The sequence below is a fragment of the Vollenhovia emeryi genome, unplaced genomic scaffold, assembly GCF_000949405.1.
Source record: "Vollenhovia emeryi isolate VEMERY1.0 unplaced genomic scaffold, V.emery_V1.0 DF939231.1, whole genome shotgun sequence".
NCBI lineage: Eukaryota > Metazoa > Arthropoda > Insecta > Hymenoptera > Formicidae > Vollenhovia > Vollenhovia emeryi.
Window position 1 is genome coordinate 25,583 of NW_011967135.1, and position 22,417 is coordinate 47,999.

A 22,417-nucleotide genomic window follows, 5' to 3' on the forward strand; every position below is an offset into this window, starting at 1 on the left:
TAACATGTACACGTTGGCGGTTAGAGAATTTTAATATAGGAAATTATAGTGCACGCTATAAAATTTTCGCGCACTCGTAACTCGAGTCTAGGCACGTTACGAGTTACGTGGCCTTGACCCGATAGCTTTACTTTACTGTCGGAATTGTTACTCTCTCGTCGCACAATTTATACATATATACGCACGCGTTAAAACTATTCATCATTTCTCGATGCAGAATTTCGCGGCGATTCGTAGATTCGTAGGATTCGTAGGATTCGTAGGATTCGTAGACTGGGGACTTGGAGGAATGAATTTTCAAGCTTCTAAAAATACAATGTTTATTCAACGTAAAGATATGTTAGAAATTTAAATAACAGCATTTCAGCTAATAAACTAACATTAATCTCTTAATCTGCCACTTTGAACCTTCTTATTGATCTCTCGATAGAATCGGACGTATGCAAAGAAAAGGAAAGATTCAGCGAAATTAGTGAAATCACTTTGTATTCTCTCTCGACATTATTATTACATCATCTCATATACATCGTGTCATTATTTCTAATTACAGTGAATTTAGCAGAAATGTTACTCGCGCGCAAGTTGAAAAGGATATACATGTATAATTCGCTCCAGTCTTCTTTATGCTTACGTATACTCGACGACATATCAGCCTTGACACTTGAAATAAAGATAAGTATCGAGTGAGACGTCGTGATTTTGTCTAAAATAGGAAATTATGCGATTGAAAAATGGAAGCGCGCAGCATGACGTCATTGTATGTATAATGATGATAGCGTAACAACGATCCAAAAATATATTTAGACATCTATCGAATCGGCAAAGAGCCAAAGTTTGGAAACTATACCTTCGTACTTTCGTATAATTCTCCTCTAACGACAAGAGTTAAGATATTGTCACAAGTTATTTACAAGAAAGACTCGAGTGGAAAGACTCGCGATACAATTTAACGTGTAGTATTACTTGGCGATCAGGTTGGAGTGGTAAAGAAAGCCGAGCGAGATTCCATCGTCAAAGTTGATGATATGAAAAAAAAGAAGAAGGGAAGATTTGATGTAAAATATATCACAAGATGCGCGTGAAAAGCCTGTGTCTTTGTCTTCACCTGCCCTCGTCCGAACGCTCGTGCAACTGTCCCCGATTATTCATACGAGATTGTACATTCGAATTCCGTCTAGTTTGCACAATCGCGCCATCTCCGAGGTCGTTTTCTTCTTCTTCTTCGTCTTCTTCTTCGGTGGCGCCGCCAGCGTATTCTCCGTTTTGCACGTTTTCAACTTTATACAATATATCGTGGCAAAGAGGACATCGGTCTTGAACGTACAACCATTTACGCAAGCATACACCGTGGAAATAATGATTGCATTGGGTGATCTTGGCGCTTTGCATCTCCTGATAGCAAATCGCGCAAACGTCGTCCAATCGTTGGAGTTGTTCGGCTTTCGCCTCCGGCAAGGAATTGATCTTGTTGACAGCGGTCCATCGTTTCATAAAGACGCTCCAGCCAGCCTTCGCTTCGCACCAGATGTTAAAGTAGGCGTGTATGCACATCATGATGGCGCGGATAGCTCCGCCAGACTCAAAGATCAATATCCAGAAACCGTTGAAGAATAATATAATGCCAAAAGCGAATTCCACCGTATTGCCGAAGGACCTTATTATGTAGACGCAATCGTCAAATTGTTCCCAGAAGACGCTCCTGTAGGCGTCGATGAGAAAGAGCGAGTAGATTGCTAGCGAGACCAGTACTTTGACTATCACCTCGACACTAAAGACCGACACAGCGAGTAGCCAGGTGCTCACTGTAAAGTGGGACCAGAGGAACACGAGTAAGGATACGGGGAAGAATATTAGAAAAGCACAGACCGCCAAAGCGCGCAGATGCCTGTGTAGTGCCGGATTGTGAGAGGCGCTGAGTGACATGAGGAGTGGATTCACGATATTGTGGACAAAGTGTAAAATTGCCGTGAACAATAGGCAAAAGTTACGATACAGTCGTACCAGACGCTTCTCTCGGTCGAGACTCGTCAGCCCGGTCTGTAGGGCAAGGATGTAGAACAATATCGCCGACACCGTGCCGATACTCTTCTCATCCTCGTCCTCCGTCAGTAGTATCCATTGGAAGAAGCAGCCGATGTAGTGGCAGATGAAGGAGATTATGCTGGTCATACCGAGAACAGCTGTCAACGTTTCGCACCCATTAACCAGCAGCGTTCTGACCATGACGTAATAACTAAACGTCTCCTCGCCGTAGTGACTCCCGAGCATTTCCACCACTTGCTCTGCCACTCGCAGCATCCAAAAGGCCCGAAGTACGCATGGGACATTGAGACGCATCCATTCAGTCTCCGCGAGCGCGGACAAGCCGTAATTGCTGATAAAGTTGCGCGCGTGCCGATAGCCCATGTAGATTGTTCTCAACATGGAGACGCCGTTGTACCAGATGACAAATTTACATAGAGCCAGCGGGATTAACGTTGCGCACACTGGCGCCTGGTGGAGATATTGCGCCTAGGGAAAAGGACATAACATCGATTGTTAAATCGATGGGAATACGTTGTCCCAGAAAGAATGAATGCCGAGGTAATAGCTTACCGGTAAAAGATAGATACCCAAGATGGACGGTGACATGAAGCTCAGCACGAGAAGCTTTTGGAGTACGGGATGCCGCGGGGCAAGATGAATGTAACAAAAGACGCTGGCTAGCACGCACTGCAGCACATAGTTTTTCATTATTAGAAAGCCTGGGCCGTTGTAGAGAACGTCCGATAGATTCAGGCATAATATATTGTCGAGTATGCTGCTCGTTGATCCGTGAGCGTTCGTGTAAGCTATAATCGCTTTCATCACACTGACATTTGACCAGTAGGACAAGAGTATCACTACTACAGATATCAGATATAGGTATACGATGATCAAATGTCTAGTGCATAGCATGAATGTGTACAAGGCTGCGAAAAAACCTGAAACCAAGAAGGCAGTAAACAACCGTGCAAAAACACAACTTACCTGTGGCAAAATTACAACTTACCTGTGCAACAGAAGAGAAACTTCAACAAGAGTATCAGATTATTGTAAGTGAGCGGAATGAAATCAAACTGTTCCACCAGCAACCAGTCTGTCGTAGCTGCGGAGATGGAGCTGGCGATGCTCGACAAATTGTTGCTAGTTTTGAAATCATGCTCGGTACTTTTCAGCACAATATTGTCGTTGGGTAAACCAAGGCCGATTCTAAGTAACTCGTCGATGATGAATAGAGGTGGCACTCTCATTACAACGTCGGCAAAGCTCAGAATTCTTTCCCGTATCTCCATCTTGCTAGTTGGAGGGAGGCAGACTTATGCATACGTTGGCATGATACGTGCAAGTAGCATACTGTTGTAGAATCGTACAAAGACCTATCGAAAATAATTGCAAGAAATGGCTCGACTGCAGCGAGGTTAGAATATTCAAAACATTACATCCTAGCCAAAGTGTAGCAAATGAATTTCAATGGGAATTATTATGCATTATATCGCTTACCCCAGCTTACCGCAGAAATGAAAAGTTTGCTGTATGCATCATCTCGAATCGGCTACAAGGCTCAATTTCCGTTACAAGTTGGTCAGTTGTCAAAGCGGAGTTAACGTCAAGTCGAATGGACCTAACCTCGTCGAAGCATATGAAAATTGAAATGAGTCCTTTCCGAAATATGACGCGAGAAACTTACCAATGATCGAGGAGGCAAGTCAATTCGCAGGTGACAATGGTGACATTTCGTCACCGTCTGCGGTGACTCTCCAATACTCGGAATGACTCGACACTCGTCAACAATCAACAACACCTACGAGAATGACTCTGAATAACTCGAATCGAACGCGAATCGACAAGACGCTCGAGTTGACAACGTCTCTTGGATCGTCAGACAATGACGAATAATTAGTCCTTTCACTTCATTTTCAGTCAAGATTCAGTCAATTCACCAGGAGGAAGAAGCGTGGAGCGAGAAGAGAGCTACTTACAGCCTTTACTCATTTCTACTCGTCTCTAGCCAGCAGCAATTTCAATTTTCACCCTCTCTCTTGAGGGATGCAAGACTAGAATTGTACGCTCGTTTACCAAGGAATCCAAGGAATTAAAGAACATCGAGTTACAAGAAACGTAATAATACGCAATTTATTGGCTCTGGAAACAGCGCACAAGATATATCTAAATGATCTTCCAATGAGCGATGATTCGGAATATATAATATTTGAAAGCATTTCTTATTCTGTAGAATTCATTTCAAAATCACAATGATAAAAGAAAACTACCTCTCTCCCCGCTCCCATTGCCGCAAATCGAAAATGAAGATGAAAGTCTCTATACCATAAAAAATTACATGCATATATCTTTTCGTTTCACAATCAGCTGTCTTAATAATTTTCTTACCAAGTTATCACGAAGCAGTTTTCCACGCTAATAAGAAATATAGATTTATGTTTATATTCACAATTCATATTTCAAACTCACACGCAACCTAAAGAAACACCTTCTTCGCTCGTACATATCCATCTCGGTCTATCTCGGTAAAAACATCGAGTTCTTCCTTCATAAAAATGACTCAATTATGTCGTAATAAACATGTACAGTAAGAGTAAAATATCGATGCGCAAGTGGACTGATAAATGGTACACACCTCTCGATGCTCGATTAGACGCCCGTGTGAGTTTTCAACATGAACATTCCGTGATATTTATCAAAGTTACATTATGCTGGTGTACATTATTCGGCAAATATTTTATTTGTATAAACTCTGCAAGCCCAGCTTACCATCGTCACAAATGCACTTTTAGGTTTATTTTATTTTATATTCGTGTACGAAATTGCTGCTTATATCTGTACGAGTATAAGAGTGTCGATAAATTATTAAGAAAGATTAGAAAATCTGTATTCCATATCTATGCCATTTCCGTTCATCTCCCAATCGGGGCATACCTTGGTTTTCTTTTTTAGAAAATGACGATTGATATTTTATTATACATTGTTGTCTTTAGTCGGCGCCACTTATTGCTTCATATATTTATAGAGTAGCAACATTTGCTTTTTTTCAGATGTACATAATATAAGGAGAGATGCCGGCTTATTAGAATTTCTACCATTATTTTGACTCGTATTGGCGACTGAGACAAATAATTGCTTCGCGAGAGTAATAAACTAACTTGAGAAAATAGGCCTTTACGTCTAACAAGCGTGGTACGGCGAATTATATACCGAATTGTAGACAAATAATGTAGAAACAGGTTAACTCCTCATAGTGGTAACTGTCGTTATTTCAATTCTACAAGTACAAACCTATTGGTAAATCTTATTTACTTACGTCGAGGTCAGTAACGCTCGGATCAGACTTTTAGATTAGCCGCAAAGTGATTTGTAGGAGGGACATCTCTCTCTCTCTCTCTCTTTCACACACAATTCAAATGACAATATGTAAAATTACAATAATTACAGATTAATCTCATTGGCACGACTGACCCCTTTCGCTTCATTTCTCTTTTTCGCACAACGCTACTTAGGCATGTCAATTGAGGAAAACTTAAACGTTTGTACCACGTGCATGAATTGTTAAGCGAGAGCACCTCGGTAGTCACACATACACCGTGCGACATGGCACAAATTTTACAACACAAGCAAAACATTTAAAAGTTATATATCAACTGCCAACACGAGTCTGCGAATTGATTCTGCCGAATGCGTTTGAGCTAGCGAATTTATTGATAGCCTGGAGAGAGAGAGTTATGCGTTTGCACATCTCTTTTCATACACATATGCACGCGACAAAGTATGGGGTGCACTGTAATCCTGGTATGTCTATGTGTATATAGTATGTATGAAGGTGAGCTGCGTGGACGGCGCTACGTACACCACTCCTCGGTCAGTCAACTACTGACAGACTAGTAGTCGACTATCGTCACTCGGGGACACCCGTGCTTCCACTGGGAGTGTTTTCAGTTCAACGTGCCTAGCTCACGTCAATATATACCGTTGTATAATCTACAAGGACAGAGACAATCGTTTACGTAAAAAATTCGTAATATTCCATAAATACTTGAGTAATTTACGCACTTGCATACAGATATGCTAGAGTTTGTCTTGGAATAGGAAGAGATTGTTCGTTGCAGCGACAGCCACCACATTTTCAGATGGATGCCACGCAGTGTGAAGTATTTTCTTATTAAAGTCCAAACAGTCGACGCTAATCTCATCCTTCTTGCGCTTGCCACCGGTGCATACCTACGCAAATGGAAATGTAAGCAAATACTTGTAAGAAGAATAAAACGAGTGCTAACTCGTGCGCTAACCTTCCTTGGCTTCAGGAGTGTCTTGGGTTTGGCAATGTCGCGTGCTGCCTCCAAAGTAAGATCGCGTTTGGTCGTACGATCGAATACTCGGAAGAAATTGTTGTACGAGCCCGTCATAATAGCAGAGTCATTACCGCTCCAACAACATTCAAATTTGTCAAAGATGCAATCGTTTTCGTACAGCGAGCATAATTTTGATCTCAAGTATTCGTGTACCTGTTGCGAGAGAGAGAGAGAGATTGGTTAGCACGTTTGCAACGAGTTTAGCAGAATGTAGAAATACTTACGGGATAACATTCGATTGGTTTCGTCTCCATTTGCAAGTCCCACACTTTGACGCTGAGGTAGTCTCTACTGATCATATATCTTCCAGAATTACTAAGCTTCACGTCGCTGATGCTTGAAATAATTTCGGAGAAAAAACTCCTATTAGTCGGATCCTCGGGCTCTTCGAAAAGCTTACTGTGCTGATCGCAGAGAGCAGCGGATCTCATGTCGCAAAGTCTAATAGTTCCTTTGCTACTACTGTACACCAACACGTTACATTCCGCAGGATGAAATTCCGCGGCAGTTATCACCTCCGTCAACTCTTCCATATTAGTTGGCTTAATGTCTACTATATTAAAACTCTGGTCAGTTATCTCAAGGTGCCAAAGATTAATTCTAAGATCATCAGCACTGAGGTATGTCTCTTGATCACTGTTGACACTTATACTGTTTATGTGATAGGTGTGCGCATTGGCGAATATCCTCCTTGGTGATGCCTCTACCATCAACTCCATTGGTTTTATGGTTGGCACCTAACGCGGGTAGAATGGCAAATTATCTCCTCTTATAAGATTATAATAACAAGTTGAAAATCTCTTACCCTCAAGGCAGTGATGCAGGCAGGATCGCGTATCGTGCCATTCTCCTCTTTTGTATTATACCCCTCCACCCTTTTATCTCTCTCGCTAACTTTCCACAACTTTATTGTTTTATCGTTTGTGGAGAGCAAAAAGTGGGCGGGGTTCTTTCTCTTTAGCCACCTAATTTTATTTATTTTTTCTTCTATCTCTAGTGATTTTAGGTAATCGAACTCTGGCTCGTGGCTCTGGAAAGTGCTATACACATTGTACTCGCCTCTTCGTGGTATACTGTTTTTACTCTGTGTTAAACAATTGTCATCATTTACCAACTAACTTGAGTATAACTTGAGTTGACCAACAATCCGAGTATCACAAACTTTATAACCCATCTAAGCAATCAATTGAGACTCTGTTGAGACTCGGAAGAGCCCTTTCACCCAATAGATTATATAATTCGTCACAATTATGCATACGTATAGTGAAAAATTAAAAGTGACAATTGGATTGTTTCACACATTTTTCTATCTTTTACAACAGCACTTACAATGGGGTCTCTCTGAAAAATGACAACGCGTCCACCCTTGTCTCCTGTCGCGAGGAGATCACCATCGTGATTAAACTCAACGCATGAGATTATATCAGCTGCAATAAAAAAACACTCGTATTTATTTTTCTACAGTATTGATTGAATCGCGAGTCAAGAATCTCTCGGTAATTACGTGAGATGAGGAGAATTTTGACTCTTTGATTCGCGACTAGTCGTTTTATTTTGGTATGTGCAAACTGATAAGATAAAAGACAAAATGCCCCCCCCCCCCCTCTCTCTCTCTCTCCCTCTGGAGCTATGCAAACACCGGTCAAACTTGCCTTCCGTAACGTCGTCTTCTAAGGTCCCCTTCACTTGCGAGAAGCACCACTGTATGTCACCATTGCCTGTAAAATTCGAGTGGTTTTAAAACGCTTCATCAACATTCAACACTCGTTACTCGTTTGTCTTAAATTTGACACAACTTGGGGAATGGTAATGAAAATTATTCTGGAATTTTCTTAATCAGAGAAATCAATGCGTTTGAGTCTTTGTCAACAGCAGCTTTCCAGTAATAGCGGATAAAGAAATAGAGGTGGAATTTATACAATCTACACAAACAAGTCAACACAAGTCATTCATTAGTCTTGTTTAGAAATACGGGAATTAAAAATGTTTCGCAAAGCCTTGAAATTGAACAAATTTACGTATGTACACAAGTAGACGTGTAAACGGGTGTTTTCGCATACCAAGTTGAAAGGAGCAAAGCAAAACTACTGCTATGCACCTACGCATCTCAATTGAATTTGCAAGTTTTGCGGCGTTACTTGAAACTGAAATGTGTCTACAAAAGCGAGTAAAGAGATCATCTGTTGGAAAATAGTTGTTCAGTCTTGTTGGAGTCATTTGGGAAACACTGTACTGAGCGATAGAGCGAAGAGAAGCGAGGGGGGAGGGGGACACGGGTGAAGATGGCCGGTACTTGGTCTTCCTGCGAAGGTCGCGCGAAAATTGATACGATTGCGGAGAATAGATGGGGAGAAGAGAGGTAAAAGTGAGCCTACTTGAAGTTTCGGCGTAATCCATCGTGTTTCTAGGCCGCTGCCGTTGCCGCCACCGCCGCCGCCGCCGCCGCCGCCGCCGCAGGGGCCACCACCGCCGCCGCCGTCGCCGCCGCTGCCGCTGCTGCTGCCGCCGCCGCCGCTGCCACCGCCACCGCCACCGCCACCACCGCCGTCGCTGCCACCGCCGTCGCCGCTGTCGCCGCTGTTGTCACCGTCGCCGGCGACAGGCACATAGGTGTCTGTCCCCCCCACGCGCACAGGAAGACTCCGGAGTGTGGGCGCGCAAAGGATGCGGACGAGTACTCTGGAGCGCGCGCGACCCTAATCTGGGTCAAGGTTCACCTCGTCGCGGCGAGGCGAAGAGGCGAAGAGGCGAAGAGGCGAAGAGGCGAAAAGGCAAAGAGGCGACGAGGCGACGAGGCGACGAGGCTAAGAGGCGAGGAGACGAGGAGGCGCCAAGAGGCCGCGAGAGGCAAAGAGACTCGAGCAGGGGAGCAGGAGCAGAGAGCGAAACGTCGTAGGATGCGCCGCCGGCTTATCGAGAGTTCTCGGCAGCTAGAGCACTACTTACCGGCCATCTCGACACGAAACACGAGGGACACACGCGCGAATCGTACGGGCGAGCGCACACGCTCTCTCTCTCTCTCTCTCGGGCAGGAGTCAGGACACGTCCGCGTGCGCGCGCGCACGCGAGCCACCACGCCGGCGACGAGGAGATCGTTCGCTACGCGAGAAACACGCGAGATCCCGGGCCGTGCGCGCCACCGATCCTCTGTCACATATTTCCGGCCAAGCACCGTGCCATAAAGCGCTCTCGACGTAACGCGGCTGCTCTCAATGGCGGAAGTTCACAGGCGCATAACCGCACAACACGACTATGGCGTGACGTCACTGCGCAACCAGGTTTCGCTACCTCCGCGGTAACCACCATCTTACACGCGGTGCTCGGCGACGCGAGGAGTCTGCGCGAACGTGTCCCCGAGTCGGCCCGAGAATGCACGAGGATAGCCGAGCTACGCTACGCGGCAACTTTGAAGAGTTGTTATCCGTATTTCTCGAGAAGGCAAAGCAAACGATCCTAAAAATGTAAAAGTCTTCCTTTTCAGAGTTTCGAGGAGGCATCCACCGTACAAGAGAGTGGCTTCTAATCGCAAACCGGCCTAATAACAACAACAAACGCGGAGATCACTAGGCACAAGCGTGTTACCAGTGTGATCATGACATTTGTTAGTACACTGCTATTCCAAGGAGAGAGATAGGACTCGAATGCTAAAGGATTTATTATTGTCATGCAATTCCTCGAGAGAAGAAAAGAGCGGCGTGCGAGTCCGCTCGAATCCTAAATGTCGAAATTTAGCCCTGACGAGCGCGTTTGCGTTGATGATGAATTCGCAGAATCGAAAGAGATCGAACGTATTAGAGCCGCTACGCTAATACATTCGCACTAACGAGATGAGCCGCGAGCCAATCGGTACTCACGGAGGTCGGCGCAAGTGGCATCCGCATCCTTCTCTTCCTTCCACTTGGCTATCACGTAACGAACCATATTTTCGTTGGAATCGACAGGCGACAACACGGCGTTGCTTCCAACACGCACGCGATCTGACGAATGCGTCCCCGGACTTCGACTTGTCCCGCGCAATGTCGATCACCTGGGAGAGTGTTTACGCCAAAAATTAAATCCCTAACTTTTCGCGGTGGGCACACGTGGGCACACGTATCGGCCACGCTACGTACACGGCAGATGATTTGTAAAACGAAAGCTGATCAAAGCCAGTAACAGAGAGATAATTATAAACAAGGATACTGTTGCTATTCATAATATACATAAGCGATGCAGTTGTTCGCAAGAGTGTAGTGAAACGAGATGCGAGAAGAGAGAGAGAGAGAGAGCAAGCGTTTAATAGTGTAATTAAGTCTGATTGTTTGAAACTCTGATAAACCTAATGATGGAATGGAATGGAATGGAATGGAATGGAATGGAATGGATGTGTACATACGGGATGAAAGGAATGGTCAACTCGACGAAGGAGTAAGCGCAATGTAATTTCTCTGATAAAGAATTCAAGCCGAAATACTCTGGATCGATCGAAACGAAATACCGCGCGCTTCTTGAAACTCAAGTGAAATTGAAAGAAATGGCACGATGACTTACTGTAAATGATCGATAACGGTGAAGAGTTGTATAAATTTAGAAAGGGCATTCCATCGAGGGAAAAGATGCATCCCTTATCGGAAAGAGCTCGACTCACCGGCGCGTTTGTTGACGGCGGTGTTGATGATGGAACCGAGTTTCGTGAGGCTGGACTGCCTCATGATGTTCGAGGGACTCTTCATCCGTTTGGATGGTGGTACCGGAAGCGGGGCGGTCTTGGCCCGTGCCAGGACGGCACCGCCGTTCCGGCAGTTTCCGATTGGACTCGAGCCGGGGGACCGCTGGGGCGGAGCCCCCCATAGACCCACCACCCCGGCGTGACGCGTGATGACACCTTCCTGCCAGCTGTTATCCTCGTCGCCTCGTCGCTGGAAAACGAAATCTGTCTCTAAAGTCTTCTTATCTAAAATCTTATCACGTGCCACGTTAACATTTTTATCCATTCTGCACATTTTCTTCTATACTCGCACAACTATATTACATTTCATAAATGTTGTCCAAGGCACAATCGCGAACCTAAGATTTAAGTATGCATCTGTAGCCTGGGAAAAAGTACGAAATGGTTAATCTCTACTACCTAACGATTCAAATGGTAAGGTCACTATATGGATTACACTCGCGCGACCCGCTCCGTTCTCCATTTCAACAAATTCCTGAGCAGCCGTCAACAGATTATTCATTGAGAAATAAGCTTGCAGGAAAGAGGTAACGTGTGTCACCATAATCGTGAGCTTTCCCCAACATCGCTCGTAGGTCGTAGCTCGTATATTCGTATATTCGTATACTCGTATACTCGTATACTCGTATACTCGTATACTCGAGGCTTCCCAGCAATTTTCATTTATTAAATTCAAGCTGCGCATTCCATATCAATTATTTCAAAAATTTTCATTATTTAGCTTTGTGTGATGGGATCGGCCATTATTTAAGTAATGAAGGAAATACTATCTTAGTGGGCTAAAACAATTAGTAGTAGGTCATCTCGATGAATCCCTACAACTGCCCTATAACTGTTACTTTTGTAAGACTTCACCCCTTTCTTTTCTTTCTTATATCTCGCTGGCAAATACATCAACGTGAGATTCTACCGATTATGTTAGTGGAGACAAAGAAAAATGGCTCATTTCAAGTTGATATCTTACCGAGATATGTAGTAATAAAGAGTTATCTCGAGCCGAGTCTATGTACATAAAGTTACAATACAAATAGTATTATATTAGTGTCGTTGGTTGCTCGTGCAGGGAGATTGATAAATGCTACGTCCACGATGTCCTTGTGGAAGATGGTCGTCTCTTTCGGCGTAGCATAGTAGGTGCACGCGCACCAGCTTTCGCGACAAGAGAAAGAAGAGATCGGACGGTTAAAAGACAGAGAGGACTCGCGGATCGATAGGTCGTGGCTTTATTGACTTGGAAAACCGCGTGCTAAAGAAACACAATGGTGTCGGAGGCTTGAAATCTTATGTAAATTAGAAGAAATTGCTGTGAGAATTGGTCAAGTAACGGTAGTGATAGTAAATTCGGTTTAACGTGAGTATTCGGACGTGGCAACCAGCGAAAGCAGGAGCAAGAGTTTGGAATCGCGATTATCCCTTGTTCCCTGTCTTTGGGAAAGGAAAATCTTTCTTAAATGGTGAAAAAGCGCAAATAAGAGAGTTTGAAAGAGTGGGCCAAGGTGAGCACCGGTTACATTCGGAATTCAATTGGCATCGGTGGTGTCTTGCGACGTGACCTTGCTCGTCACGCTAAGATTTTTCACTCCGAGGACGCATTCTTTTATATTCATTCGGGCGGCAAGTTTCACGACATAATTAAGACATAAGCCGTTGATCGAGCATTCATCACCTTCGTTGCGCAATCGTCCAACATGTGCGGCGGAATATATCGTGTTTAGATTATCAAAGCCCGAAATGGAAAACAGGTGCGACATTTCCTTCGATGACGTCAAATGGCAAAAGGAAATATACGTGGAATTTGAGTGTATTTTTGGCCGAATCGATGAATCGGCAATCACCTTGCGCTGGTTCATCAAGTAACAACGATCAAAGACCGGCAAGCGAGCAAGGCGACGAAGGCGTAACCGGAAAGGCTCATTTGCCAAGTGGTAATAGGTGTTTGCGACCCAGTGACCCTCAACGATCAACTCTCCTTTGCGATCAGTGTTTCGACAGGTGCGAGGTAAAATGAGGCAAACGTTTTCGCGCCATTTCTCGTCGACGCACGTGCGTGCCACAATTGAAAAGTAATGAGAAGAAGCCCTCGACGTGTCGCCAAGAGTGACTAAAGAGGAAACGTATCTGGGTTAAACGCAGTCGGCAACTTGCGCAACTCCCGATGGCTTTCGAGAATAGAGCATCTATCGAGACTCACCCGTAGGGCTAACGGATCCTGCTAGATCCCTGCTGGCGAGTCAAGTGCTGGCGACCACGTCCTCCGGCCCGGAGCACGATATAACTCGGTGTCGACGACTCCGCCGTCAGGGTTACCGCGAGGCTACCGCAGCTGTCTTTTAGGAGGCGATGCGCGTTCAGTCTTACACCGATTGGTGTTTACTACTGAGTGAGTACTCGCACGAGTGTCGAGCTTACGAGCTGTCGAGTACGCCGAACCGAACCGAGCCGAGCCACATTGCGTCGCGTCGCGTCGCGTCGCGCCTCACCTCGCCTCGCCTCGCCTCGCCTCGCCGGCCTCGCCTCGTCTCGTCTCGCCGCTTACCCCCGGCCCCGCCACGCCGCTTCGTATTGCCGGAGTGTCGGAGCAGCCGGAGCAGTCGGAGCAGTCTAGCGCATCGAACTAGGCCATGACAAATTACGATACGATACCAATTTTTTCTTACAAACTCTAGTTGAAATATTCCATTTTATTCTACTTTTTGTCTTGGTACATTCAAAGTGTAAATCTGCTGGTACAAAACTTGCAAGTTTGAATATTACCATTTCTTAAAAATTGCATTGATATGTGCTCGATTGTTGTAATTTTCAGACGAGTGAATCTTGGATCGCTCCGAGACGTACGCGTAATAACCCTCGACGAGACACACTTCTTCGTACAGGTCTTCCGTTGACATTTCGACAACACTCGCGCTTTCATTTAATAACCATCGAAAACTCCTCGGCAGCATTTTCTCCAGTAAATCAAAATTCTTTGGTTTCACGCGGCTAAAATTGCAATGATACATCCAATAATCTTGAAAGGGTTTAAACAATCTAAGAACCTTGTCCTCCATAGGTGCGTTAATACTCGAGTTTGAATTATCGGGAATCTCTGGCAGTATATTTTCAATTTTGCAAGTATTTGCTGAAATCGTGTCGATTTCCTCCGCAGAAGAATCGCCGTCACTTGGATATGGCTTAACAAATTTACCGTGCACGTTTCGAACAAGTTTGCGGCGCTTCCGTTTCTTCGACCAGTTTAAATGTTGAAATATAGCTTTCTTCTCCGTACTCGAGAGATTTGTATTGTACGCCTTACAAAACTTGATCAACGACGATGCCTCACTCTCGTCTGCACTTTCACCCGGGATTGACAATTTACCGTCTGGCAGAGTCTCGCCAAATATAAATTCTGATGACGCGAAGGTGCCTTTTTCCCGCGCGCACACATCTGTACTCGCGGTAACCCGAATATCGTCATAGCACTTGATCTTTTTTCCATCAATTTTAAGATGACACGGTATCTTTTTATGTAGATAATCGATAAAATCTTCCTTTCTTTCAACGCACTTTGCATCCTCTTCCATAAAGTCCTCTATCGCGTCGTCGCTCTTCAATTCTTTCATACTGGCGATTTTTGCTTGCTCGAAAAGTGTAACAGTTTTTTCAAGAAAATGCAAATTTGATTCAACGGAAGCCAATTGAATGCCGTATTGCAAAGCCAATTTGTAGACACTAAAAGAAACAAAAGAATTACAATGTTTTGCACAAAAGTCCTTTCTCAAGGTATATTTACTTACGATTCCGATCTCGTCAAGTATCCACTTTTTGCAGACGAAAAGTCACTTTGGAGCATACTCGGGAGATCGTATAGCGGGTGTCGCAACAATTGTTGAAGATACGAGTGATTTGGCGTTAATGTCGGGGAAAATGTATTTACCTTGTTGAGCGGTAAATCACTGCCACTTACGTTGCCAATACACTGTTTCAGTGCGTAAACAAGATCACGTGGTATCAAATGCTTGTGCATAATTATCTCGGGCTCCCCTCTGTCTGCTTTTGAATCAACGGACTCGAAAAATTTCATATACAAGCTATTCACATCTGGTACGTTTGGATTATATTTTAACTTGGTGGGACAATGCGCGTTAATTAAAATAGCTTTTCTACACTCGACATACTTCTGCCACTCACGAAAGCTGAACAGCTTTGTGTCGCAAATACCTTCGTCACTGATTGCACTGGAAAAAGAAAAAAGGAAGAAGCAACGTTACATCGCGACACGATGACGAGATATCGAGATAGGATCGTTTACAAGAGGAAAATGGCAATTGCAGGGAAGACGTTTCCGGCATTCGGTATACTTTTCCACGTTTCTCTCGTCTAAAGTTGCACCGAATGTCACGCAGTCGTTCGTAATGACAGCATAGGGCATTTTATGCCAAGTAAAATACACGTCCCATTCCCCAGATCTCTTAAAGACAATGCCCCCGAAATGACGATCTACACATCTAGTTGACATGTAATCAAGATTTCTCTTCAAAGCTCTTCGCAGGGAGCATCCTTTTTCGATGTCGCTCGCAATGACCCTTGACAAGCCAAGTTTCATAATAGATTCTCCATGACCAGTCAGAGAACATGCTAGATTTCGATTGGCGTACGTGCCGCAACCTAATATAGAAGAGTCGCCTACGCTGCCGACAATTTTTCGGTTTGAACCACCGCTTGTAACACCCGCGGCTATAGCGTATCCGTCGTAAGCTATACAGCCAACGGTACTCCCACTACCTATGTAGACGTCAAAATCACTTGAACAATTCGAGAGATTAGAGTTGCACCTTTGAAACTTTCCAGGTAAATCTATCATTTACTTTCTAATACTTGTGACGACGACTCATCATCTCCGACACTCAAATTAATAACAGAACTGCCCATTTCTTTCAATTTGTCGCAAGTCAAATAAGCTGCCGTGGGTGCTGTCATATTTCCTTTCGATAGCCAATTTAATTTGGCTGTTAACTTTCTCGCGCCTTCCCCCACTACGATAGAATTGGGGAAATGATCCAAAACGTATCGGGCAAGAGATATCGGATGTTCTACGTCCGATATCGCGGCTACAGATCCACATTCCGACTTGAAGCCGTCTACTATGCTCGCATCCATTTGTACATCACCTATTTATACCTATATTCTTCAATATCTAAATACATCTTTACGCCTACATGAATTTGAAATCTAAGCACATTTTCATACCTATACTATTTAAAACCGATCCATAACCACAATTGAAAAACTCATCGCATTCTAACCACCATAGCGCACTTTCTACAGCCTGTACCGAACTTGCGCCACTTAACAAACTTTGATATCCAGTGTATGCTGCATTTTTACAACTCGTCGTTTTCTCAATAATTAGCGCGTCATGAAAATGCCCAACGTCACCGTGCACGAGGATACATGGAATACTCGAGTTTTCGCATTGACACTGCATTATAATAGCACTCTTACAAATTTAATCAAGTCAAATCATATCATGCATTCAACTGTTACACGATTGTACATTATTATATCGAGTTGAAATTGTGTCAAATCCTCACACACGTTTCAACGTATATATTACATTGTAAGACAGTTACCTATTAATCTTGTCGGCAACATTGCTAATTTCATTTTCCGTAATGCCATCCAAACCCAGCAATGTTTTCAGCACTACAATAATAAATGCCATGGCACGGCCTTCGTAATTAGGGATACAGAATCTTTTATCAAACCTCATTTTCGGAACGGATAAACTTACGAGTCTCTCCGCATACGATGATATACCTTCTACAAATATCGTAATATGTACCGCGGATGTGAAAGAATCAAGACGTTTAAATAAACGTTCATACTTGGTAGAGCTAATTCAGTGCAGTATCGATTAACAAGGGATAAAAGATCTGGACAAATGATTCCGGTAACTCCAAGAAATTTCGCCATCCGTCCAATAATTCTTCTCATACCCTTGTGCGTTATATCCATGGCTCGTGATAGGAAATTCATATCGCTTCTTGTTAAGGCTACTTCAGCAGGTACTAAATGATCTAGTCTGTAATAAGACAAGTGTCCCTCTCTCCCATATCTGCTTAAAAAAAAAAGTATGTTAACTTTTTAATGCGCGGTGTTAACGATCATTTATACTCTTTTTTTTTTTTCGACAATTACCTTATCATGTCACCTAAATGTATGTCCTGATTGTGAATCCTTAAAGCCAGATACAAGATTGCCCATAATTTTGTAGGTGTAATCAATTCCGGTCCAGTTTTATATCGAGTCGTTACGTAACTTTGTTTATATTTGTTGCGTTTGTGTCTTGGTACTTTTTTCGCCATATCCTTTACTCTCCTTGTTTCTTCTTTAGCAGAAGAATTAAATTGTATCCTGCGTTATAGATATGCAAGCGTATATATAATACAAGCATGTAAAATAGATGTTGGAGAGTGTTTCTTTACCTTGTACTCGCACAAGATTGCCCTGCACTAGAGCGCGTGCTACATACACTTTGATCAAATGTACCGAGTACATCTCCTTCCGAGCTTGCTTGTGACCGCACAAATCTATCGTAGTCAGCAGTGATCATAAGTTTCTATACACAAGAGAATGTTAGACTTGGTTAAAACTTGTCAGAGCTTAGGTAAATTAGCTACGCACTTTATTCCTAATTAATTCTCTCGAGGAGATTCCTTCATTCGTAGAAGCTGTCGAATCTGCCAAGGTACTTGAAGTTTTTCCCCGTTTTCGCACTCTCTTTTGCGACAAAGTTTTGCCATATATAATATCAGCATCCCTATAATGACAATTTGAGTAGTGGAATATTTCAAGTGAAAAGTGAGATGGAGTAATGTACACAGTGCAACAATAGAATTTGTAATGACCCTTTCTTATATCTTCTGGCCAGTTTCGGCATCAGCTTCTTTTTCACAGAGACAAATGCTATTTCCAGTTTTCCAAGATATCGTGCCCACAATTGCAACACTGTTACTTTTACATCAGGTGATACGCCAAGTTGAATAATCTCGTTTGTCAAGCCAATTAAAACAAAATTATACAATTCCCAAGACGTCCATCCGAGCTCCTCGTCTGCATGCAAGAAAATCTCTTATTAGCTGATATTACATCGACTGTGAGACCTTATCGGTAAGATTATGTATAAACCTGCTCTGTCACTTTTGGTACGGTGAATTTTCCTTCCTTTTCGCAATTTCGTAGTATTGCCTATGGGCAGTTCGAGCTCCATCTCTTCCCCCATATCCTAAGAAGATAAAATTATACAGCCGTTCTCTCCTCAAAGTGTCTGCGAGCCTTACCTGGCTTTGCGTTTGACATGTCGTACAAAAGAAATAACCGGACGTTTTGTAAAACTCGCTACAGCCACAGACTGCGCACTTGAGCATTTTCCTTGAGAATCGACTAAGTGATGTATCAATAGTGCTCGATAGGGGTTATGTTTAGTCGCACGTTTACAAGTGGTGGGGGTAGGTGAAAATATGGGCGCTGTTCGCACTATGGCCAATTCATCAACTACAATCATGTGTAAAAAGAAAAGCTTTCTCACTTGGAATTGGAAGGTAAATAACATTTCAAGTTTGAGAAGATGTGAGATTTTATGTAGATGGAAATACTTAATTCTTACAAGTTACTACACAACTTACTTATGCGTCACAAATAATTTGTTCACTGTAGGAAATAACTGAGATAATTTTGTACAAAAGTGTCGATTCAATAAGCATTGACATATAACGAATGAAATTTCGACTTGGGCGGAAATGAATTACTAAGATATCCATAAAGTAATTAAACTAATTTCTTTGCTTCGAAGAAACTCTTGAGATGCTTCATTTGCCACGCACCCATAATGAGAACAACCACTGTCTGCGTGAGGGACCACCAGAAAACACGACGGTGAGTGCTCTCGGATGTCTGCCTAAAGCGCTCTTCCCGATACTGAAACATAATAATGTTGTCACACTTGTCACCCCCTTAGAGTTGCTTTACGTACCCTCTGGTAGTTTTGCTCCTTGGTTATTTGCCCGACCTGATCGAGGAGCTGGCGTATTCTAAGCTGGAGCTCCGACAACTTCTCCTTCTGCGCTACATTGGCATAATCGATGGCGTGTTCCCCCACTTGAATATCCAGATGTACTCTCTGGAAATAATTCACTTCAAGTCTCAGATCTACGTTATATATCTTACGGTATATCTTACCAATTGAGTACCGCTGAACCAAGCGGTGCTGTTGGAGTACAGGCAGATTACGTGTTCTCCCGGGGTATGCGAGGTAAAGGAAATTCGACCCTCGGAGCTATAAACTCGGGAGAGGATAGGTTTGTCGTCGGGATCCTTCACTTCGACGTGCATACCAATGCCAGGGCTACTTGGCATGAAACCTCCGCTTCTTGGATCGTAAAGCTCCACTTTGTAATTGACTGCAAGTTACGAGTAAAGAAATGTTTGCGTCAACTAGCGGAATAACTTGGCTCTTACCCAAAACCGTAGTGTCGTCGGGGATCTCTTCGATGAAGCATTTTCGTTCAGTTTCACCGATATGAAAATATAGACCAGTCCCAAAGTGGAGAGTGCAGAGGAAGAAGGCGAGCAAAATACTTGACATGTTTCGCGTGACTTATTGTCTTATTGCAAAATGACGGTGAGATCACATGTGCAGACATGCACACATGCCAGAATCGCCAGAATCGCCAGACGAGAGCAGACGGAAGCAACCAGACGGAACACACGTCACCTTCGAAAAGAACCAACCTGACTCGGTGGCGTTGGCAGCAGTTGCCAGCTAGAGACTCTCCATTATCGACACACGATATCTGCAGCAAGTACCGGGAGGGCGCTGTCCATTAAATGGAAAAAAGGCTGGCAGTATAAAGAGGAGAATGGATGTCTATCTGTTGACACTTGTCGCCGCGGCGATTGTTGGACTAATTGTCATATGTACCGCTTTCTTACAAGGTAGACCCTCCCCTGTGTGAAACAAGTCATATTCAATTTAGTGACGACATGATAAATGAGCTCGTTTCATCCACAGCCCGCGGTAGAGTAGTACCAGACGCTGCTGCGGTGCAAGCTGGACGATTGAGACCATTGAGACGGGTAGCTGTCGGGAGAGATCTCAGACGTCGTATGCGAGACTTTGGTACTCATCGGCCCGAGGAGTACGACAATCCACTCGACCGACGTAACAACAACGACGACGACGATAACGATGCAGATGACAAGGCAAACTTGCCAGATCACAAGATAGGAGCGAAAAGACGGGCGAAGCTAGCGGCTAAGGCCGAAAAGAAGGTCCAGAGATTGACGGCTGAGCGGGACAAAATGGAACGGTTGAGACGAGAACAACATTTGAAAGAGGAAAGGGACAGACAGGCTGAGGAGGAACAAGCTCAACAACTACGAGCGGAGCAAGTGGAAAAGAAGGCCAGGGAGGAAAAGGAGAGGCAAGAACACGAGGAATATTTAAAGATTAAGGAAGCCTTTAGCGTCGAGGAGGAGGGTTACGAGCAGGAAAATGGGGACGACGAGGAGAACCTGTTGCAACAATTTCTCGCGTATATCAAGATGAATAAAGTACTGCTTTTGGAAGATCTAGCTGCACATTTTGGGCTCAAGACAGCAAGCGTGGTAGAGAGAATTCAACAACTGCAAGCCAATGGTAGTTTAACCGGCGTAATTGACGACAGAGGAAAGTTTATTTATATATCGGAACATGAGCTTGAGGCTGTTGCTAAATTTGTGCGGCAACGTGGTCGAGTTAGTATCACCGAATTGGCTGAAAATTCCAATAACCTCATTAATTTGGCTCCTGCTGAGAGTTGTAGCGTTTCAGCTAGTTAGATAAGTTGTATATATTTTATATCGTGACACACGATGGCTGTATAAATGCAACTACTTGAGTAACTTGCATCTTTATTTATAATAAAAATTTACTACGATACTTTTTCGACCGCTCTCCTGCGTACTTTCTCCATTTATTTCCATTTCGTTTCACTCTGTACGGCGATTTTAATATTCTGGAATCCTGAAGAAACCAACAGAACTAAAAGTATACCATTTTCTTTCGAGTCAACGAGCCGATCTCGCTTTGAACCTTTCGATATCTAACGTGGCGACGGGAAGGAATTCTGCGACGTGCGGCGCGATCCCTGACGACACGTGGAATCGATGTTGCATCAGATTCTAGTTTACCTTAAGCTGCAACGACTACACGCGTCGTATGTATAATTTATTCCGCAGTGGGAACGGCGATTGCTTCGTTGCGATATCAAAGAGTTGAATTTTCTTTTATTCTGCTCGATCGGTCCTTCTTACGACTTTCACCGCGACGAATAATGGAAAAGTTTCGTCGCGAAACGTCGAAAAGAGCAACTGTTGGATGAATCATCGACATCTACGTGATATCCACCTGTTGTTCGATCATTGACTGCTCGAGTTGTTTTTACGCCGCCGCTGCGAATTCTACAAATGATATAGAGAAGCCTATAAAGAGAAAGACTCGAGGAAGGGCGGTGGAGAGTTTGGAGAAACACGTTTTCGACGGTGTTCCTTGAACGGGGCCCGTTCAGTCAATTATGCTGTGCATTTCTCGCTTAAGAAAGAATAAAATCTTTCCTACTATAATCTTTTGATCGATATGATACATGTATTTCAAACACAATTATAGCTATACGAGCGTCACAAGTAGCTACAAATTAGTTGCCGTCCAAGATATTATGAGACGATTCCATAAATTATTAATGAATTTGTAAATAAGGCTATCCCACCATCCTCCCTATGACGGATGTTCCGTGACTCTGATAAATAACAATATTCGATAACTCGCGGTCATTCTCAAGAGAAATGATCGCACGTCGTCTCTCGGAAAAAAAGGGAATTTGATATTTTCTGCGCAAAGTAAAGACGCAAGCTCGATTTTAATGTTGATTCAGAAGCCACTCTCGATCGGCATCCCCACTCGACGATGATGAAAGATTGTGGGAAGGGGATTGTGTCCGCGGACTATGTAAGAACGGCTGAATTGACGGAGACCAACAGACGGAGAACGGTGCTTCTTCGGGCTCTGTGTGTAACGTTTACTTCCAACTTGCCTCGAGGCTCGCCATCCTTATCAGATCTATCTCATCCAAGGAGGAATCCAAGGAGGAACGAGGAGCGAACGTTAAATTGATTCAAGCGGATCGAGACTTGAACTTTGCGGTGATCGTCGAGATCTATGTGTCGATGAGGTGCAAGATCTTAGATTGCCAAGGCAATTCCCCGACATTCTTGCCCAGCGTCAGGTAAGCCTTTCCTACAAGAACAAAAG

The 22,417-nt window shown here is 43.8% G+C and overlaps 7 protein-coding genes across 12 annotated transcripts; 2 read left to right on the forward strand and 5 right to left on the reverse strand.

Moving 5' to 3' along the window:
- Nucleotides 1-469: 469 nt before the first annotated feature.
- Nucleotides 470-3,325, reverse strand: LOC105560382 (protein TRC8 homolog). The gene is made up of 3 exons (XM_012009460.1): nucleotides 3,032-3,325; nucleotides 2,596-2,963; nucleotides 470-2,511 (listed from the first exon to the last, which is right to left on the reverse strand). Exons 1-3 carry the CDS (start codon nucleotides 3,312-3,314, stop codon nucleotides 1,102-1,104), a joined length of 2,061 nt encoding a protein of 686 aa, XP_011864850.1. The 5' UTR covers nucleotides 3,315-3,325; the 3' UTR covers nucleotides 470-1,101.
- Nucleotides 3,326-4,454: 1,129 nt separating this feature from the next.
- On the reverse strand, nucleotides 4,455-12,456 carry LOC105560381 (protein phosphatase PP2A 55 kDa regulatory subunit). 4 transcript variants are annotated; one of them, XM_012009456.1, is made up of 9 exons: nucleotides 12,056-12,456; nucleotides 11,011-11,281; nucleotides 8,036-8,101; nucleotides 7,713-7,810; nucleotides 7,189-7,467; nucleotides 6,608-7,120; nucleotides 6,321-6,536; nucleotides 6,085-6,252; nucleotides 4,455-6,012 (listed from the first exon to the last, which is right to left on the reverse strand). In XM_012009456.1, exons 1-8 carry the CDS (start codon nucleotides 12,101-12,103, stop codon nucleotides 6,100-6,102), a joined length of 1,644 nt encoding a protein of 547 aa, XP_011864846.1. In that variant the 5' UTR covers nucleotides 12,104-12,456; the 3' UTR covers nucleotides 4,455-6,012; nucleotides 6,085-6,099. The 4 variants fall into 4 exon arrangements, with proteins under 4 accessions (XP_011864846.1, XP_011864847.1, XP_011864849.1 ...); XM_012009457.1 differs by lacking the exons at nucleotides 11,011-11,281; nucleotides 12,056-12,456 and adding an exon at nucleotides 10,238-10,369; XM_012009459.1 differs by lacking the exons at nucleotides 11,011-11,281; nucleotides 12,056-12,456 and adding an exon at nucleotides 9,330-9,708.
- On the forward strand, nucleotides 12,319-22,330 carry LOC105560380. Of its 3 annotated transcripts, none has more exons than XR_001008820.1 (2): nucleotides 12,319-12,587; nucleotides 22,041-22,330. XR_001008820.1 is itself a non-coding variant. In XM_012009453.1 (2 exons), the coding sequence occupies exons 1-2, from the start codon at nucleotides 12,851-12,853 to the stop codon at nucleotides 22,126-22,128; spliced, it is 321 nt and encodes a 106-aa protein (XP_011864843.1). In that variant the 5' UTR covers nucleotides 12,624-12,850; the 3' UTR covers nucleotides 22,129-22,330. The 3 variants fall into 3 exon arrangements, 2 of the variants coding, with proteins under 2 accessions (XP_011864843.1, XP_011864844.1); XM_012009453.1 differs by lacking the exon at nucleotides 12,319-12,587 and adding an exon at nucleotides 12,624-13,083; XM_012009454.1 differs by lacking the exon at nucleotides 12,319-12,587 and adding an exon at nucleotides 13,311-13,471.
- Nucleotides 13,753-18,530, reverse strand: LOC105560379 (TATA box-binding protein-associated factor RNA polymerase I subunit B). Its single transcript, XM_012009452.1, has 10 exons — nucleotides 18,411-18,530; nucleotides 18,259-18,355; nucleotides 17,979-18,183; nucleotides 17,755-17,890; nucleotides 17,556-17,689; nucleotides 17,269-17,484; nucleotides 16,956-17,185; nucleotides 16,701-16,890; nucleotides 14,865-15,305; nucleotides 13,753-14,799 (listed from the first exon to the last, which is right to left on the reverse strand). The coding sequence occupies exons 1-10, from the start codon at nucleotides 18,495-18,497 to the stop codon at nucleotides 13,842-13,844; spliced, it is 2,694 nt and encodes an 897-aa protein (XP_011864842.1). The 5' UTR covers nucleotides 18,498-18,530; the 3' UTR covers nucleotides 13,753-13,841.
- Nucleotides 15,314-16,694, reverse strand: LOC105560377 (isoaspartyl peptidase/L-asparaginase-like). The gene is made up of 3 exons (XM_012009451.1): nucleotides 16,318-16,694; nucleotides 16,017-16,238; nucleotides 15,314-15,924 (listed from the first exon to the last, which is right to left on the reverse strand). Exons 1-3 carry the CDS (start codon nucleotides 16,553-16,555, stop codon nucleotides 15,335-15,337), a joined length of 1,050 nt encoding a protein of 349 aa, XP_011864841.1. The 5' UTR covers nucleotides 16,556-16,694; the 3' UTR covers nucleotides 15,314-15,334.
- On the reverse strand, nucleotides 18,689-19,845 carry LOC105560376 (transmembrane emp24 domain-containing protein eca). The gene is made up of 4 exons (XM_012009450.1): nucleotides 19,588-19,845; nucleotides 19,309-19,529; nucleotides 19,103-19,249; nucleotides 18,689-19,047 (listed from the first exon to the last, which is right to left on the reverse strand). The coding sequence occupies exons 1-4, from the start codon at nucleotides 19,712-19,714 to the stop codon at nucleotides 18,898-18,900; spliced, it is 645 nt and encodes a 214-aa protein (XP_011864840.1). The 5' UTR covers nucleotides 19,715-19,845; the 3' UTR covers nucleotides 18,689-18,897.
- LOC105560375 (DDRGK domain-containing protein 1) lies at nucleotides 19,958-21,012 on the forward strand. The gene is made up of 2 exons (XM_012009449.1): nucleotides 19,958-20,064; nucleotides 20,141-21,012. The coding sequence occupies exons 1-2, from the start codon at nucleotides 19,989-19,991 to the stop codon at nucleotides 20,947-20,949; spliced, it is 885 nt and encodes a 294-aa protein (XP_011864839.1). The 5' UTR covers nucleotides 19,958-19,988; the 3' UTR covers nucleotides 20,950-21,012.
- Nucleotides 22,331-22,417: the final 87 nt, after the last annotated feature.

Bases quoted from the DNA above. Each gene is read 5' to 3' on its own strand.
- LOC105560381 (XM_012009456.1), bottom strand. From the start codon at position 12,103: ATGTACATAGACTCGGCTCGAGATAACTCTTTATTACTACATATCTCG. The intron at 7,811-8,035 runs GCAAGTTTGACC...TTTTTATTGCAG, and splicing joins AGAAGACGACGTTACGGAAG to CTGATATAATCTCATGCGTT. The intron at 7,121-7,188 runs GTAAGAGATTTT...TACCCGCGTTAG, and splicing joins CCTGCATCACTGCCTTGAGG to GTGCCAACCATAAAACCAAT.
- LOC105560382 (XM_012009460.1), bottom strand. From the start codon at position 3,314: ATGGAGATACGGGAAAGAATTCTGAGCTTTGCCGACGTTGTAATGAGA. The intron at 2,964-3,031 runs GTAAGTTGTAAT...TCTTGGTTTCAG, and splicing joins GTTTCTCTTCTGTTGCACAG to GTTTTTTCGCAGCCTTGTAC. The intron at 2,512-2,595 runs GTAAGCTATTAC...CCTTTTCCCTAG, and splicing joins TGGGTATCTATCTTTTACCG to GCGCAATATCTCCACCAGGC.
- LOC105560376 (XM_012009450.1), bottom strand. From the start codon at position 19,714: ATGTCAAGTATTTTGCTCGCCTTCTTCCTCTGCACTCTCCACTTTGGG. The intron at 19,530-19,587 runs GTAAGAGCCAAG...CGTAACTTGCAG, and splicing joins CGACGACACTACGGTTTTGG to TCAATTACAAAGTGGAGCTT. The intron at 19,048-19,102 runs GTACGTAAAGCA...ATTATGTTTCAG, and splicing joins AGGAGCAAAACTACCAGAGG to TATCGGGAAGAGCGCTTTAG.
- LOC105560380 (XM_012009453.1), top strand. From the start codon at position 12,851: ATGACGTCAAATGGCAAAAGGAAATATACGTGGAATTTGAGTGTATTT. The intron at 13,084-22,040 runs GTGCGAGGTAAA...ATGTTGATTCAG, and splicing joins TGCGATCAGTGTTTCGACAG to AAGCCACTCTCGATCGGCAT.
- LOC105560379 (XM_012009452.1), bottom strand. From the start codon at position 18,497: ATGCTCAAGTGCGCAGTCTGTGGCTGTAGCGAGTTTTACAAAACGTCC. The intron at 15,306-16,700 runs GTAACTGTCTTA...TTCTTTTTCCAG, and splicing joins GTTGCCGACAAGATTAATAG to TGCAATCAGTGACGAAGGTA. The intron at 14,800-14,864 runs GTAAGTAAATAT...TGTTTCTTTTAG, and splicing joins TACTTGACGAGATCGGAATC to TGTCTACAAATTGGCTTTGC.
- LOC105560377 (XM_012009451.1), bottom strand. From the start codon at position 16,555: ATGCAGTGTCAATGCGAAAACTCGAGTATTCCATGTATCCTCGTGCAC. The intron at 16,239-16,317 runs GTATGAAAATGT...AGGTATAAATAG, and splicing joins ATCGGTTTTAAATAGTATAG to GTGATGTACAAATGGATGCG. The intron at 15,925-16,016 runs GCGACAAATTGA...AGTAAATGATAG, and splicing joins CACGGCAGCTTATTTGACTT to ATTTACCTGGAAAGTTTCAA.
- LOC105560375 (XM_012009449.1), top strand. From the start codon at position 19,989: ATGGATGTCTATCTGTTGACACTTGTCGCCGCGGCGATTGTTGGACTA. The intron at 20,065-20,140 runs GTAGACCCTCCC...TTTCATCCACAG, and splicing joins ATGTACCGCTTTCTTACAAG to CCCGCGGTAGAGTAGTACCA.